This window comes from Staurois parvus, unplaced genomic scaffold (genome assembly GCF_062004578.1).
Source record: "Staurois parvus isolate SC_StPar_1 unplaced genomic scaffold, SC_StPar_1.0 ptg000745l, whole genome shotgun sequence".
Classification (NCBI taxonomy): Eukaryota; Metazoa; Chordata; class Amphibia; order Anura; family Ranidae; genus Staurois; species Staurois parvus.
This window is the reverse complement of record NW_028318541.1, coordinates 339,304-353,141: the sequence shown is the minus strand read 5'-3', so window position 1 is coordinate 353,141 and position 13,838 is coordinate 339,304. Positions and strand designations below refer to the sequence as shown.

The 13,838-nt window shown below is 42.5% G+C and overlaps 1 protein-coding gene across 1 annotated transcript in view; it reads left to right on the top strand.

The window, feature by feature from the left end:
- KLHDC4 (kelch domain containing 4) overlaps nucleotides 1–10,748 on the top strand; it is a 52,342-nt gene extending 41,594 nt beyond the window's left edge. Inside the window, exons 11-12 of the mRNA XM_089654118.1 lie at nucleotides 2,576–2,695; nucleotides 10,441–10,748. Coding sequence (XP_089510244.1) covers nucleotides 2,576–2,695; nucleotides 10,441–10,616 — 296 coding nt within the window. The 3' untranslated portion in view covers nucleotides 10,617–10,748. The remainder of the gene's footprint in view (nucleotides 1–2,575; nucleotides 2,696–10,440) is intronic.
- The last annotated feature ends 3,090 nt before the right edge of the window (nucleotides 10,749–13,838 follow it).

The following is a 13,838-nucleotide window of genomic DNA, read 5'->3' as shown; positions in this document are numbered from 1 at the left end:
CACTTTGAATGACAATTGCGCGGTCATACAACATTGTACCCAAACTAAAATTTTATCATTTTCTTCACACAACTAGAGCTTTCTTTTGGTGGTATTTAATCACCGCTGGGGTTTTTATTTTTTGCTAAACAAAAAAAGACCAAACATTTTGAAAAAAAAACACGTTTTTCTTTGTTTCTGTTATAAAAGTTTACAAATAAATAATTGTTCTTCATAAATTTAGGCCGAGATGTATTCTGCTACATGTCTTTGGTGAAAATAACCCAAATTAGGATGTATTTTTTAGTTTGTAGGAAAGTTATAGAGTTCACAAACTATGGGATAGATCTGAATATTGATCAATCCTGAAGTACTGACGGCCAATCTAATTTCTTGAGATCCAAGAATGTCAGATCAGTACAGATATCCTCCAAATGACCCCTTTTTGCAGAGTAGACAGTCCGACGTACTTCATAAGAGGCATGGCGAGTTTTTTGAAGTTGTGTTTTTTTTGTCATAATTTTTTTGGAAAATGGAAAAATTAAAAAAATTATTTTCACTATTTTTTTTTTTTACATACTGTCACCAGTGCAGTACAGCGTCATCATATAACTGGCATGGCGGTGAACAGGGACACTGACTGGTGACAGTATGGAGAAAAAAAAATATATATTTTTTTTGTTTATTTTTTTATTTTTAATTTTTTATTACATTTTTTTTATTTTTTTAAAGATTTTTTTTAAGATTTTACGATGACCAAAGTAGTACAATGTTACCATAGTAACATTGTACTACTTTGGGGAAGTGATCAGTATTTTTTTTTTTTTTACATAATTTGCTTATAGCAAAGAATTACTTTGCTATAAGCAAGCATTTACCAGAATGAAATCGATTCATTCAGTTTTTGTTTTTTTTTGTGCTTCGCTGTGATTTGGTCACAGCTAATCACATGACATGTGCATGTGATTAGCTGTGACCATTCACAGCTAGGCACTAGTATACAATGGATGGCATGAATGAAGCCATCCATTGTATACAACTGTCATGTGGCCTGCTGTGATTGGTCACATCAGGTCACATGGTACCAGCAACGGGGGCCGGTACTCAGATCTGTCATCGGCCGTGTCCGAGGTACATGGCCGGTGACAGATCGCGTCGCTGTGCCGCTCTGCAGTTGCGCGAACTGAGCATGTGCGGGAGCAAGCCAAATGGCGTGCACCCGGAATGCAGAAGCACTTTTGCCGCCGCCAAACGGCCATTGGCCGGGCGGCAAATGGTTAATTGCTTTGGTGACAGGTTCTCTTTAGTTAGACATCAGGGGCCTAAAAAACCTCTGATGTTTTACCTGTCCTCTAATGAAGCACAAATTCTGCTCCTTTAGCTTCTTCTCCAGCCATACTGACTGGGCAAAGAGGCATCAGGACCCGGAAGTGATGTTTTTTTCCACAAATATCTTTATTAAAGACGCTTCACCAAGTTGACCAGAAAACAAAAGTGGGTATATCGTATGCCAAAATAAAAACAATAGTAATTCAGGGACATACCAAAGAAAACAATATAAACATCTCAAACTCGCACTCACTGGTTCTCTAGTATGCAGCTGGAGGAAGTGTACAATGAAAACATTTATATAAAAGAAGTAATATACAGGATACAAAAACCAACAAGTATCATAGTATAAGCCTGTCCTGAGCAACGGGACAATGCAGTCCCAACTCCCCATCCTATAGCTCCCAGCCAAACAGTCCCAAAAGGGTGCGGGAAGAGTGGGCAATATAAAATACCGAAGACAACTCAGAACATAGTACTGTCCCAAGGCAGACCAAGGCTTAAAAGGAGCCATGGGAGGAAGGGGCGGGTCAGTCAAGGTTTAAAGCCACTATAGCACGCCCTAGAGAAAACATCCCATTGGAACTGATGTTTTACACGTCGCTTTCAGGACATTATCAGGAAGGGGAAATCGGCGAATGGATTTCTCTCCCTTCTACCCGGTGGCATCAACCATGCTTATCCTGGCTCCACCGATTGGGCATGTGGAAAACAGTGGGGGCAAGCAGGGGGCCGGTTTGTGATCAGCAGCTACGAGGGTGCACACTACCAGAAGGGATTATGTATAAAACCCACCAGTGCCTCGTGGCTTGCTTAACTCCATCTTGTCTTTTTTTTTTTTTCTAGTTTTCTTTTGACCTCTTTCCTGTTGTATGATTAGTTAGAAATGTTAAAAGGCACCTAAGACAACCCTTTATAAAAGAGAAGGATGTTACATGACTACAGCTGCTGTAATGTGTGTTTGGCTCCATAGACCACCTACAGTACTCCAACCTGTTTCTAGTAGGATGAGGTTAACCAGTCTCCAGTAGTCTACTGTATATTTCCAGCCTTCAACTACAGCGGTAGCTAGTCAGCAGTCTCTGACCATCTCCAGCAATGTATCCCCAGTCTGACCGTCCTTCCTAACATTACATAAACTGAATATTATGTCCCCCTATGTGTATCGGGGGCTGCAGCTGAGTATCTAGTATGTTGACCACTACTGATGTCAAGAATAATTCCACTAAGCAGTAATGTATTTTCTGTCTGTTTTTTCTCTAAACAGAGACACAAGAGTGGCTTGATGAATCGGACTCTGACGGTGATGACGAAGGAGAGACAGAAGGCGCAGAGGGAGGAGCAGAGGAAGAAGAGGATGAAGATGATGAAAGCGAGGAGGACAGTGGTATGATGACATTTTTGTATGTGTTTCATAGATTTTCACAGCCTTATAGGACCCCAAGTTAAAGTGATCTGCCTCCTCCGCTGTTCATTTCGGCAATCGGTAGTATAATATGTAGTGGTAAACCGAAATAAAAATTCTGGTGCCAAAAACGAAAATTCAAAATGCACTTGGCTGAAAACCGAAACTGAAATGCGCAGTTTTTAAAAATGAATATATATATATATTTTTAAAAATACACTGATTAAAAAAAAAAAAAAAATATTTACCCCAATTTTTTTGTAAAATATGAAAGATGATGTTACACTGAGTAAATGGATACCCAACATGTCACGCTTCAAAATTGCGTACGCTCGTGGAATGGCGTGAAACTGCAGTACTTAAAAATCTCCATGGGTGATGCTTTAAAAATTTCTACAGGTTAGCAGTGTAAAATTACAGAGGAGGTCTACTGCGAGAATTATTGCTCTTGCTCTGACGTTTGTGGCGATACCTCACGTGTGTGGTTTGAACACCATTTACATATGTGGGCATGGCCTACGTATGTGTTCACCACTATGTGCGAGCACGAGGGATGGGGGCACTTTAAACTTTTATTTTTTTTTTGCACTGTTCCTTTAAAAAAATGTTTTAATCACTTTTATCCTTATCACAAGAAATGCATGCATCCCTTGTGATAGAAATAATTAGTGACAGGTCCTCTTTATGGAGTGATATGGGGTCAATAAGACCCCACATCTCTTCTCTGCAATATAAAGCATTAGATAAAAAAAAGCATTAATCTAGTGCTTTAAGCAGGTGTACAATGCTGAATTTCTAAGGTTACAACCAAAAATTGCTGAGTGGGTGGAGCCTGGACATGGCGGCTGAGGGGAGCGAGCGGCACTAGCTTTCGGCTAGGTCCCGCTTCCCGACCTCCCTAGTGACCCTTAGAGAACGACTCACCGGAGTCTGGAGCGCTTGGAATGGAGCCCGGAGAGACGGAGATGGGAGCTGGACGGAGGCTGCAGTGACGCGCCGGCTCCTCCGGCGCCTCGTGAGAGAGGGATCCGGACGGCTGGGATGCGAGGTGACGTGGCGGGGGCGTGTATGCAACCGCGGAGGATCTCTGGGAGAAGCCGGCCGGCCGCCTGATGAGACAGGGAGACGCCGGCTTACTGTTACCGGCTCCCTGTTGCCCATAACCCCCGGCTTATTGCTGCCTACAACCTCCGGCTTGTTACTGGCCGTGTCTCCTGACTTGCTGTTGCCTGCGGCCCCCGGCCAGTAGACTGTTCAATCCGGAGAGACCCGGGAGTATTAGGAGACCCACCCTGCATCCCTGGGACGAAGCCCAGAGAGGAAAAACCAGGCATAGCGTGGGAAGACCAGAGGAATCCCCCCCCCAGGACAGAGCTGATGTGAAGGCCCTCCACTCATGCTTGGAGCCACCGTCTTGGGAAGAGAAGGGTGAGTGAGAGCTGTGGGGGGTCTATTGTGCAGTGGACTACTGAGTGACATTGGGGATCAAGGGGTCAAGGAGGAGAGAGGAGGATTCCCTGGGTTTAGAAGAGAAAAGCCCCAGGTGCCCCAGGAGAGCAAAACACAAGGAAAATCTGCAAACCTGTCTGGAGCACAAACCATAAAGGAGAGGTACACCCCCATCTAGAGCATATAGAAGACAAAAGATATATAGAGGATATGAAGAATAAAGGTCCTAAGGGAGCAGGGCTGAAAGGGTCTCAATCAGGCACGCTAAGGAAATTTACATCATACGGTAATATTACCCCAGAAAGGCCCCAAGGCGACAGTGCTAAAGGGGAAATGGACACTAGATCCGGAAATAGTCCTAGATTGTCATTGGGTATGAACAGCAGTAGAAGCCAACAAATAGAGGATGGCTTGGGAAAAAAAGAGCTTGATGGTGAACTACAAGTACCGAATAAGAAGGAGATGACAGAAATGTTTCAAAGTTTGGAGAAAATGATAAAACATGAAATGACAGTTATTCGAAACGACTTAGGGCATTTGCTGTCGAGAATGGAAGAAATAGAGGAGAAAGTTAAAACCCAGGCCCAAACCATAGATAATCTAAGGAAAAAAACAACCCATTTGGAGAAAACCCAGAAAAAATTGCTCTATAGGATGGAAATTCAAGAAAATAAAGAAAGAAGGTGTAATCTCAGGATGAGAGGAATTCCAGAGTCTGTAAAAGGGGAAACATTATATGAACTAGTTAATAAAATCTTAAACTCCATAAGAGACAGACCTGAAACAGATGTGATTGAACTGGACGGAGTGTTCAGAATAGGAAAGTTTAAACAAGAGACTGAGAGGGAAAGATCGAGAGATATCGTTGTCCAGTTCCAGAAATTTGGGGTCAAAAATGAGATTTGGAAGAAGATCAAGGGAAGATCATTAATTAAGTATAGAGATTGGACTATTCAAATTTTTGCGGACTTAACATCAGAGACTCTATGGAGAAGGAGATCCCTGAAACCCCTGTTGGAGCAAATGAGAAAACAGAAAGTGCAATATAGATGGGGTACCTCAGTATCTCTAATTGGCTGGACAAATGGGGTCACAGCATATCTGAGATTCCCGGACGAACTGAGAGATTTTTGCGATAGACTGGACTTGCAAAGAATGGAGATAGCTGGGTAGGAAGAAGAAGAAAAAGGAGATACGGTTAATGCAAGAAAGGAGGACTGGCAGCGGGTTGGGGGGAGGGGGAGGGAGGCCTTGGGGTTGGGGGGAGGGGGGAGGGAGAATTAAGTAAAATATATGCTTTTCTTCTTCTCTCTCTTTTCTCCTCACCCCCCCTCGTATCCCCCCTGTAGAAGCGGAGGTCCCTCTGGAAGCTCCGGTTAAGGGGGGGAAGTAAAGGTATTGCAGAGCCCAGTTGATAGAGAAAGGGGAGCTGGGGAGGTCGGAGGAGAGGTGAGCCGCCCATGGGCGGAGCTTGCGCCCAATATTTTAAATCAACCGTGGAAACAGTTCCACAAATGATTTGTAGGCAGTTTATAAGCCTAAAAACGGGTAGGGGGAAAATAAGAGAGAGGGGGTGGGGGATAGGGGTTGGGTGGGGGGGAGGGGTTACGGGGCTAATACTCTGCAAGACAGTTGGGCCTAATAGGTAGAGACGATTTAGAAGAAAGATAGACAGACTCATGAAGGATGGAAGAAATACAGTTTATAACATATAATGTGAATGGGTTGAATTGTCCTGGGAAAAGATTTAAGTTGTTTAAAGAGTTACATCACAGGGCAACGTCAGTGGTATTTTTACAGGAGACACACTTTGAGATAGAGTCAAACGTGAAACTAAAATCTAAATATTACCCAACATGGTATTACGCTGACTCTCCAATTAAAAGAGCAAAGGGGGTGGCAATAGGCTTGGCAAAGAATATGAGATTGAGCTGGAAGAGAGAAAGACTGATCCGGAGGGGAGATTCCTGTTTTTGAAAGGTAAACTACAGGGAATTGAGTGTACACTAGCCAATATATATTGCCCCAACAAAAAACCGGAGATCTTTTTGAAGGGTCTGCTGAAAAAATTGATTGATTTTAAAAAAGGGCGTTTAATAATAGCAGGAGATTTAAATCTTTGTATGGACCCACAAAGGATGCAACCTCCCTTGTGCAGAGAGAGGGGGGGTAGGTCTCTGAGAGCTTTGAAGAAGGTGATCCACGAGTACCAACTGGTGGACTCCTGGAGAATAATGCATATGAAAGACAGAGACTATACCTTCTTCTCTAATGCACATGAGATATACTCGAGACTGGATTACTTTTTGATAGATCATCAACTCATTGAACTGTTGGTTAAAATAGAAATAGAGACAAGAACTTTCTCGGATCATGCCCCTGTCATAATGAAAATAGGATGGGGAAGAAGGTGGACGGGAGGCTTAGGATGGAGGTTAAATGAGGCTCTTCTCTTGGATGAGGATATTGCGCAGAAGATCAGGGAAGAGATTAAAGTATATTTCAAGGAGAATGAGACAGAGGAAGTATCGACAGCTACAGTATGGGAAAGCCATAAGGTATATATAAGAGGAATCTTGATTGCGATGGGAGCAAGGAAGAAAAAAGAAAGAAGAGAGAGGGTTAGTGGACTCCTAAAGGAAATCCTGGACTTGGAGCAGATACATAAGAAGAAAATAACAATAGAAACAAGACAGAAGTTAAAGGATAAAAAAGACGAGCTAGAGAGACTGATGGAAGAGGAGAGGAGTATATAACAAAGTATTAAGTGAAAGATATAGATGGGGAGATAGACCAGGAAAATACTTAATGAGAGCCCTGAATAAAAAGAAAAACAGGAATTATATAGAAAAGATAAAAAGTCCTAAGGGGGAGTTGGTCCACTCAACTAAAGAAATTATTAAAGTATTCACGGAGTATTATAGAAAGTTATATAACATTAGTCATCAAGGTGCACCAAAAGAAATTAGAGAAGGTATTAACGAAAAAAGGATGATATATTTAAAAAATGCGGGATTACCTAAGCTCAGTGAAACACAATTGAATTCCTTGGACGCGGAAATTTCCCAGGAAGAAATAGAAGCAGCATTAAGAAGTACAGGGGGTGGGAAAAGCCCTGGCCCGGATGGTTATACAGTTAAGTACTATAAAAAATTTAGTGAATTACTGTTACCGAAGCTGAAGAAGTATATGAATGACTTGGGAGGTGGGATGGAGGGGAGGAGGGAATCCCTTCAGGCCCATGTAGTTCTCATTCATAAGGAGGGAAAAGATCCTTCTCAGTGCTCTAGCTATAGACCAATTTCATTATTGAACACTGATACCAAGTTGTACGCAAAGGTTCTAGCAAACAGGCTGAAAGAACTAATGCCTGAATGGATCCATGGAGATCAGGTGGGCTTTGTCCCAGGGTGAGAGGGTAGAGACAACGGGTTGAGAACCTTAATGCTTATTCAGAAAAGTAGAAAAGGAAAAGCCCCGGTGGTGCTCTTGTCAATTGATGCCGAAAAGGCGTTTGATAGAGTGGACTGGGGCTTTATGATGGACAACTTGGAAGTGCTGGGGATCGGAGAGAGAATGCGGGAGTGGATAGGTAAATTATATAGGGAGCCCACCGCAATCATTACGGTAAATGGGGAGAGGTCGGAATCCATTGGGATGTCCAATGGAACAAGACAGGGCTGCCCATTGTCCCCCCTGTTGTACGTTTTGACATTGGAACCCTTGTTGTCAATAATAAGGAATAGTGGAGCGGTAAAGGGAATCCAGATAGAAAATATAGAACATAAGGTAGCGGCCTTTGCGGACGACCTATTGTTTTATGTAGGCAACCCCCGAATAACATTACCAAGTATAATGAAGACCCTGAAGGAGTATGGTGAACTATCAAATCTAAAAATTAACCCAACAAAAACAGAGATTCTGAACATCAATATACCAAAGAGCGAAAAAGAAAAGTTACAAAAAGAATTCCCCTTTATATGGAGAGAAAAAGATATAAAATACCTAGGAATAAAACTGGCTACTTCATATAAACAACTGTATAGATTAAACTATATTTCTCTGATAAACGAGACTAAGGATGAATTAAAAAGATTAGGAGGAGGAAATCCATCATGGTTAGGACGTATAAACCTAGTTAAAATGGTAATTATACCTAAAATACTCTATAGATTTCAAATGGTCCCAATTAAACTCCCAGAGGCGTTTTTTAAGATAATGAGAAGAATGTTAACAAGATATATATGGAGGAATAAAAAACCAAGAATATCATACGAAACATTAAGTAGGACTAAAGAGAAAGGGGGAATGGGACTACCTGATGTCAAGAGATATTATAAAGCAGTAATTTTAGCGAGAATATATGACTGGACATTTAACCATAAGGGAAAAAGTTGGGTAAAAATAGAAAACGAACTGAGTGGAATTAGTTTGAGTAAGATGATATGGGTCCCAGCACAATATAGAAGAATTAAAGAAAACACAAGCACTTTCACTTTAAATGTTTTAAGGACATGGGATAATTTACATAAACACATGAAATGGGAATTCAACTCTATATTAATGCCACTTGCAAACACAGAGTTTTTTCCTCCAGGAAAGGATGAGATATCAGGGAGATGGTTTAAAAAAGAAGATATCCAATTGAGAGATGTATTGGTATAGGGGGAATTGAGAACATTTAAAGAATTAAAAGAGAGGGGGGGGGGATATGTTTAATAGAATAGATGAGTGGAAATATCACCAATTAAAATGTTTCATTGGAAATCTCCCAAAACCCTTGAGATTAAAAAAGGAGTGGAATTTGTTTGAAAGGCTATTAGAAACACGTAGGGATGGGAAACACGGTGTTACAAAAATTTATAGGATCCTCACAGAATTAGACACGGACACAAAGTTAATTTTTATAACAAATTGGGAAAGAGATATGGAGGTGGTGATAGATGAGGGTCAACAGAATAAGATATTTAGATTGGTACACGAGAGTGTTAGTATGAGAGACGTTGAGATTAACTATAAATGTCTGACACGATGGCATATTACACCAAGCACTGAGGACAAGATGAGTGGGGAGAATTCAAAAATGTGTTGGAGAGGATGTGGGGAGGAGGGCACGGTGTTCCACATATGGTGGCAATGTCCAAAAATTCAGGTTTTCTGGAAGACAATAGTTAAATTAATAGAAATAATAACTGGAAATGACATAGGGTTAGACCCAACCATGTGTCTCCTACATAATGTTGAGACAACAGTAAATAAATATAAAGAATCAGGCGTATGGTACTACTTAAGTGCTGCAAAAGGGTTGATACCTACGTTTTGGCGGAAGACAGAGGTGCCGATGGAGGAGGATTGGATCAATAGGGTAAACCAGATTAGCAGAATGGAAAAATCTTACTATATGCAGGAAGACAGGTTGGAAATATACTATTCGCGATGGGAAAAATGGGAAAAATCAGGAATGAAAGAGAAATATAGAAAATTTTAAACTAGGAAATTATTTAAAGTTATTGGGTCTTGAGAGATTGGAGATCTTGCAGAGGGGAGGGAGGGGGTGGGGGGGTAGAGGTGGGTTGGGAGGGGAGGGAAAGAAAAGAGGTAATTAGAAGGGGGCAAAGTAGAAATGTATTGATTATTTATATGTTTTGTGTCTCTTCTTATGGAATTTTTGTAATAATATGAAAAACTAATAAATATTTAAATTAAAAAAAAAAAAAAAATCTAGTGCTTTAAAAAAAAAACAAAAATGGCCGGAACGTGAAGTGACATCGCTCCGGTCCTCCAAGGGCATAGAGATGAGTGGAGGCCATCTTTCTTTCACTCATCTCTATGCCCAGCACCGGGATCGTTCAATGGTTTCTCAGGTAAGGCTGAGAACTACCGAGCGGTGGTGGCAGTGGCAGGTTGGCAGTGGCGAGGGGCAGGTTTTTTCAGCAACTGTATCGGTGATTTTTTTCATTTTGGCCAACAACTGAAAGGGGTGTTTTCGGGCTGAAACGTTTCGGCCACTGAAATGTCGGTGCATCCTTAATAATATCTGATACCTCTGAGTATAGAGGATCATGTGAATCGCTTCCCTTCCTTTCATGCTTGGTGATTGGCCCAGCGCTGCTGTGTAGGGGTGGAAAGAGCAAGCAGTCATGAGGTAGACCCTACATAGGCTAACCTTCACCCTTAGCGGTTGAATGTAGTGGCGGTGCAGCGGGTATGTGCAGTTGTGGTGGAGGTCTTGTATGGACTTATTTTAAGCCATATGTCATGTTTTGTCCCGTCCACAGATGATGACGAGCATCCCGCAGTGGAACCGAAGGAGAAGTACTCAGATTACCTGGCCCGGACAGAGCAGTACTGGATCCAGCTGGCCCGAACCAACCTGGGGTCTGAGGGCAAAGAAAAAAAAGTGCTGAAAGTGGCACATGCCATGGCAAAGACATTTTACGAGTTTAGGGATTAGACTGGTGTCACAGCTCTATGGAAAATTCAATGTTCTCTTCTAGAACTTTTCTGGACCATTTACTGAATCCGGAGAGAAAACGGTTTCTGACAGTTTTTGCTGAAAAATTAACAAAGAATTATTTTAAGTGTATTTTTGGCTCTCTGATGTGTATTATTCAGCCAAGATGAGAGAATATTTCTGAGAATAATCCAATGTCAACCCTCTCCAGTGAATGGATAGGCTGCATTCCAGTGATGTCACCAGTCTAGCGAATGGATAGGCTGCATTCTTGGTGATGTCACCGGCATCTAGTGAATGGATAGGCTGCAGTCTCAGTGGTGTCACCAGTCTTAGTGAATGGATAGGCTGCACTCTCAGTGATGTCACCAGTCTAGTGAATGGATCGGCTGCATTCTTGGTGATGTCACCGGTATCTAGTCAATGGATAGGCTGCACTCTCAGTGATGTCACCAGTCTAGTGAATGGATAGGCTGCATTCTTGGAGATGTCACCTGTATCTAGTGAATGGATCGGCTGCACTCTCAGTGATGTCATCAGTCTAGTGAATGGATCGGCTGCATTCTTGGTGATGTCACCGGTATCTAGGGAATGGATAGGCTGCATTTTCAGTGATGTCACAAGTCTAAAGTAAATGGATAGGCTGCAGTCTCAGTCAAGTCACCTGTCTCTAGTGAATGGCTAGGCTGCATTCTCTGTGATGTCACTAGTCCCAGGTTTTGGTAAATTAAGTCTTGTTCTCTCACATACACTGCACACACTCGCTTTGTTATAATCTCTAGTAAGTGAATCCTGAAGCTGAGTGACTTGGGACCTGCTTAGCACCTCTGATGCCTTTTTTTTATAAACTCCCGATGGGTCCTCTGCCTCCACTATGGTTGCAGTAAACACCTGATAACAGTGTCTGATGCAATGTGACAACATAAACAATGGCATATTGTCCCAGCAGGCGACTCCTCTCTGTGTTGCTGGGAAATCTCCTGGGCCAGCCACAAAAGACAAAGTAACTCTTTCCAGCTCTGAGAAAATGAATATTCACCCCAAATTGTGACATAATACTTTGGTCAAGAGGTCCCATAATAAGAAATAAAAACAATACATAAAGTGTCAGGATCCTTGTACTGTATAGAGTACCTTACCTAAATCCATTAGAACACAGGACTCCCCTGACATGTCTTAATCTGAATTCTCTCTAAAAGGACATCACCATCTTTGTTCAGGCATCATCCAGGGGGATAAAAAATTGAGCGCTGCCAAACAATGAATACTGAAACAATAACGAATACGAGCTGCTGCAAACGCATAAAAATATGTGTTCATCACAATGCCTTAATGCAGGGGTGTCAAACTGGCGCCCCTCCAGCTGTTACGAAACAACAAGACCCATGCTGCCTCTGCCTTTGGGAGTCATGCTTGTAACTGTCAACCTTGCAATGCCTCATGGGATTTGTAGTTTGGCAACAGCTGGAGTTTGACACCCATGCCTTAATGGATGGGTGTCGGTCTGCGAGAGTTGGTATTTCTAGGCAGGCTTTATTTTCATGTAGATTGCCCTACGCAGTGTTCAGAGGTGATCCTGAGCCTCCCAGATCAGAATATCTAAATCCATTGAATGAGAGGGGCGGACCAGGGACAGTCAGCCTGAGAAAGATAGAGCGAGATGATACTGGTGCTCAAGTCAAGAAAAATTAAAATCTTCCAGCTATCTGTTCTTTCTCTTCATCTGTTGCTGCCTGCTTCCAAATGGTGAGCATGTGTCAGTTGATAAAGCCCTTTTATGTTAGACTGAAGCACTTTCATGTCAAGTGGGACCTCGGCTCTATCGGTGACTTGTGAATTGTGAAGAATACATTGTCTGTCGGTCAAGTGATGCCACCTCTTGTCTTCAGAGATTTTGCAGTCCTATCAGTATTATGACACTCAGTAAAGGTCAGGGAAGTGAAGATCACTGATCCGTGTTTGTTGACACTCCAGATGGCTGGGGAGTTCCAAGAGCTCTTAGCTTAGAACTGCACTTTTGTTGAGAACTAAAAAAAGATCCTGTTTGGGTGAATGATGCACCTTATGCACAAACTTCATATAGGATTCTTACCTGCTTCTGATCTGTGGATAGCAAGAAAGGACATTGTATTTTTTATGTGTGTTGGTGTGTGTGTGTATATGAATATATATATATATATATCACTATATTGCAAAAAGTATTGGGCCCGCCCTCCAAATCATGTGATTCAGGTGTTCCAATCCCCTCCATGGCAAGAGGTGTATAAAATCAAGCCCCTAGGCATGCAGACTGCTTCTACAAACATTGGTGAAAGAATGGGTCGCTCTCAGGAGCTCAGTGACTCCAAGCGTGGTCCTGTGATAGGTTGTCACCTGTGCAATAAGTCCATCCGTGACATTTCCTGGCTACTAAATATTCCACGCTCCACTTTTTTGTTGGAATATTAACAAAGTGGAAGCAACTGGGAACAACAGCAACTCAACCACCAAGTGGTAGGCCACGTCACATGACAGGGTGGGGTCAGTGCATGCTTAAGCGCACAGTGCGCAGAAGTCACCAACTGTCTGCAGAGTCAATAGCTAAAGACCTCCAAACTTTGAGTGACCTTCAGACTGGCACAACAACGGTGTGTAGAGAGCTTCACGGAATGGGTTTCCATGGCCGAGCAGCTGCATCCAAGCCTTACATCAAGTGCAATGCAAAGCGTTCGATGCCGTGGTGTAAAGCACACCGCCACTGGACTGTAGAGGAGTGGAGACCTGTTCTCTGGCGTGAAATCACGCTTCTCTGTTTGGCAATCCGATGGACGTGTCTGGGTTTGGCGTTTGCCAGGAGAACAATATTTGCCTGACTGCATTGTGCCAAGTGTAAAGTTTGGTGGAGGGGGGATTATAGTGTGGGGTTGTTTTTCAGGGGTTTGGCTTGGCTCCCTAGTTCCAGTGAAAGGAACTCTTAAGGTGACAGCATACCAAGATATTTTGGACAATTTTATGCTCCCAACTTTGTGGGAAGAGTTTGGGGATGGCCCCTTCCTGTTCCAACATGACAGTGCACAAAGCAAGGACCATAAAGACATGGAGGAGCGAGTTTAGGGTGGAGGACTGCAAGCTAGGCCTTCTCATCCAACATCAGTGCCTGACCTCACAAATGCGCTTCTGGAAGAATGGTCAAACCTTCCCATAGACACCCTCCTAAACCTTGTGGTTGGCCTTCCCAGAAGA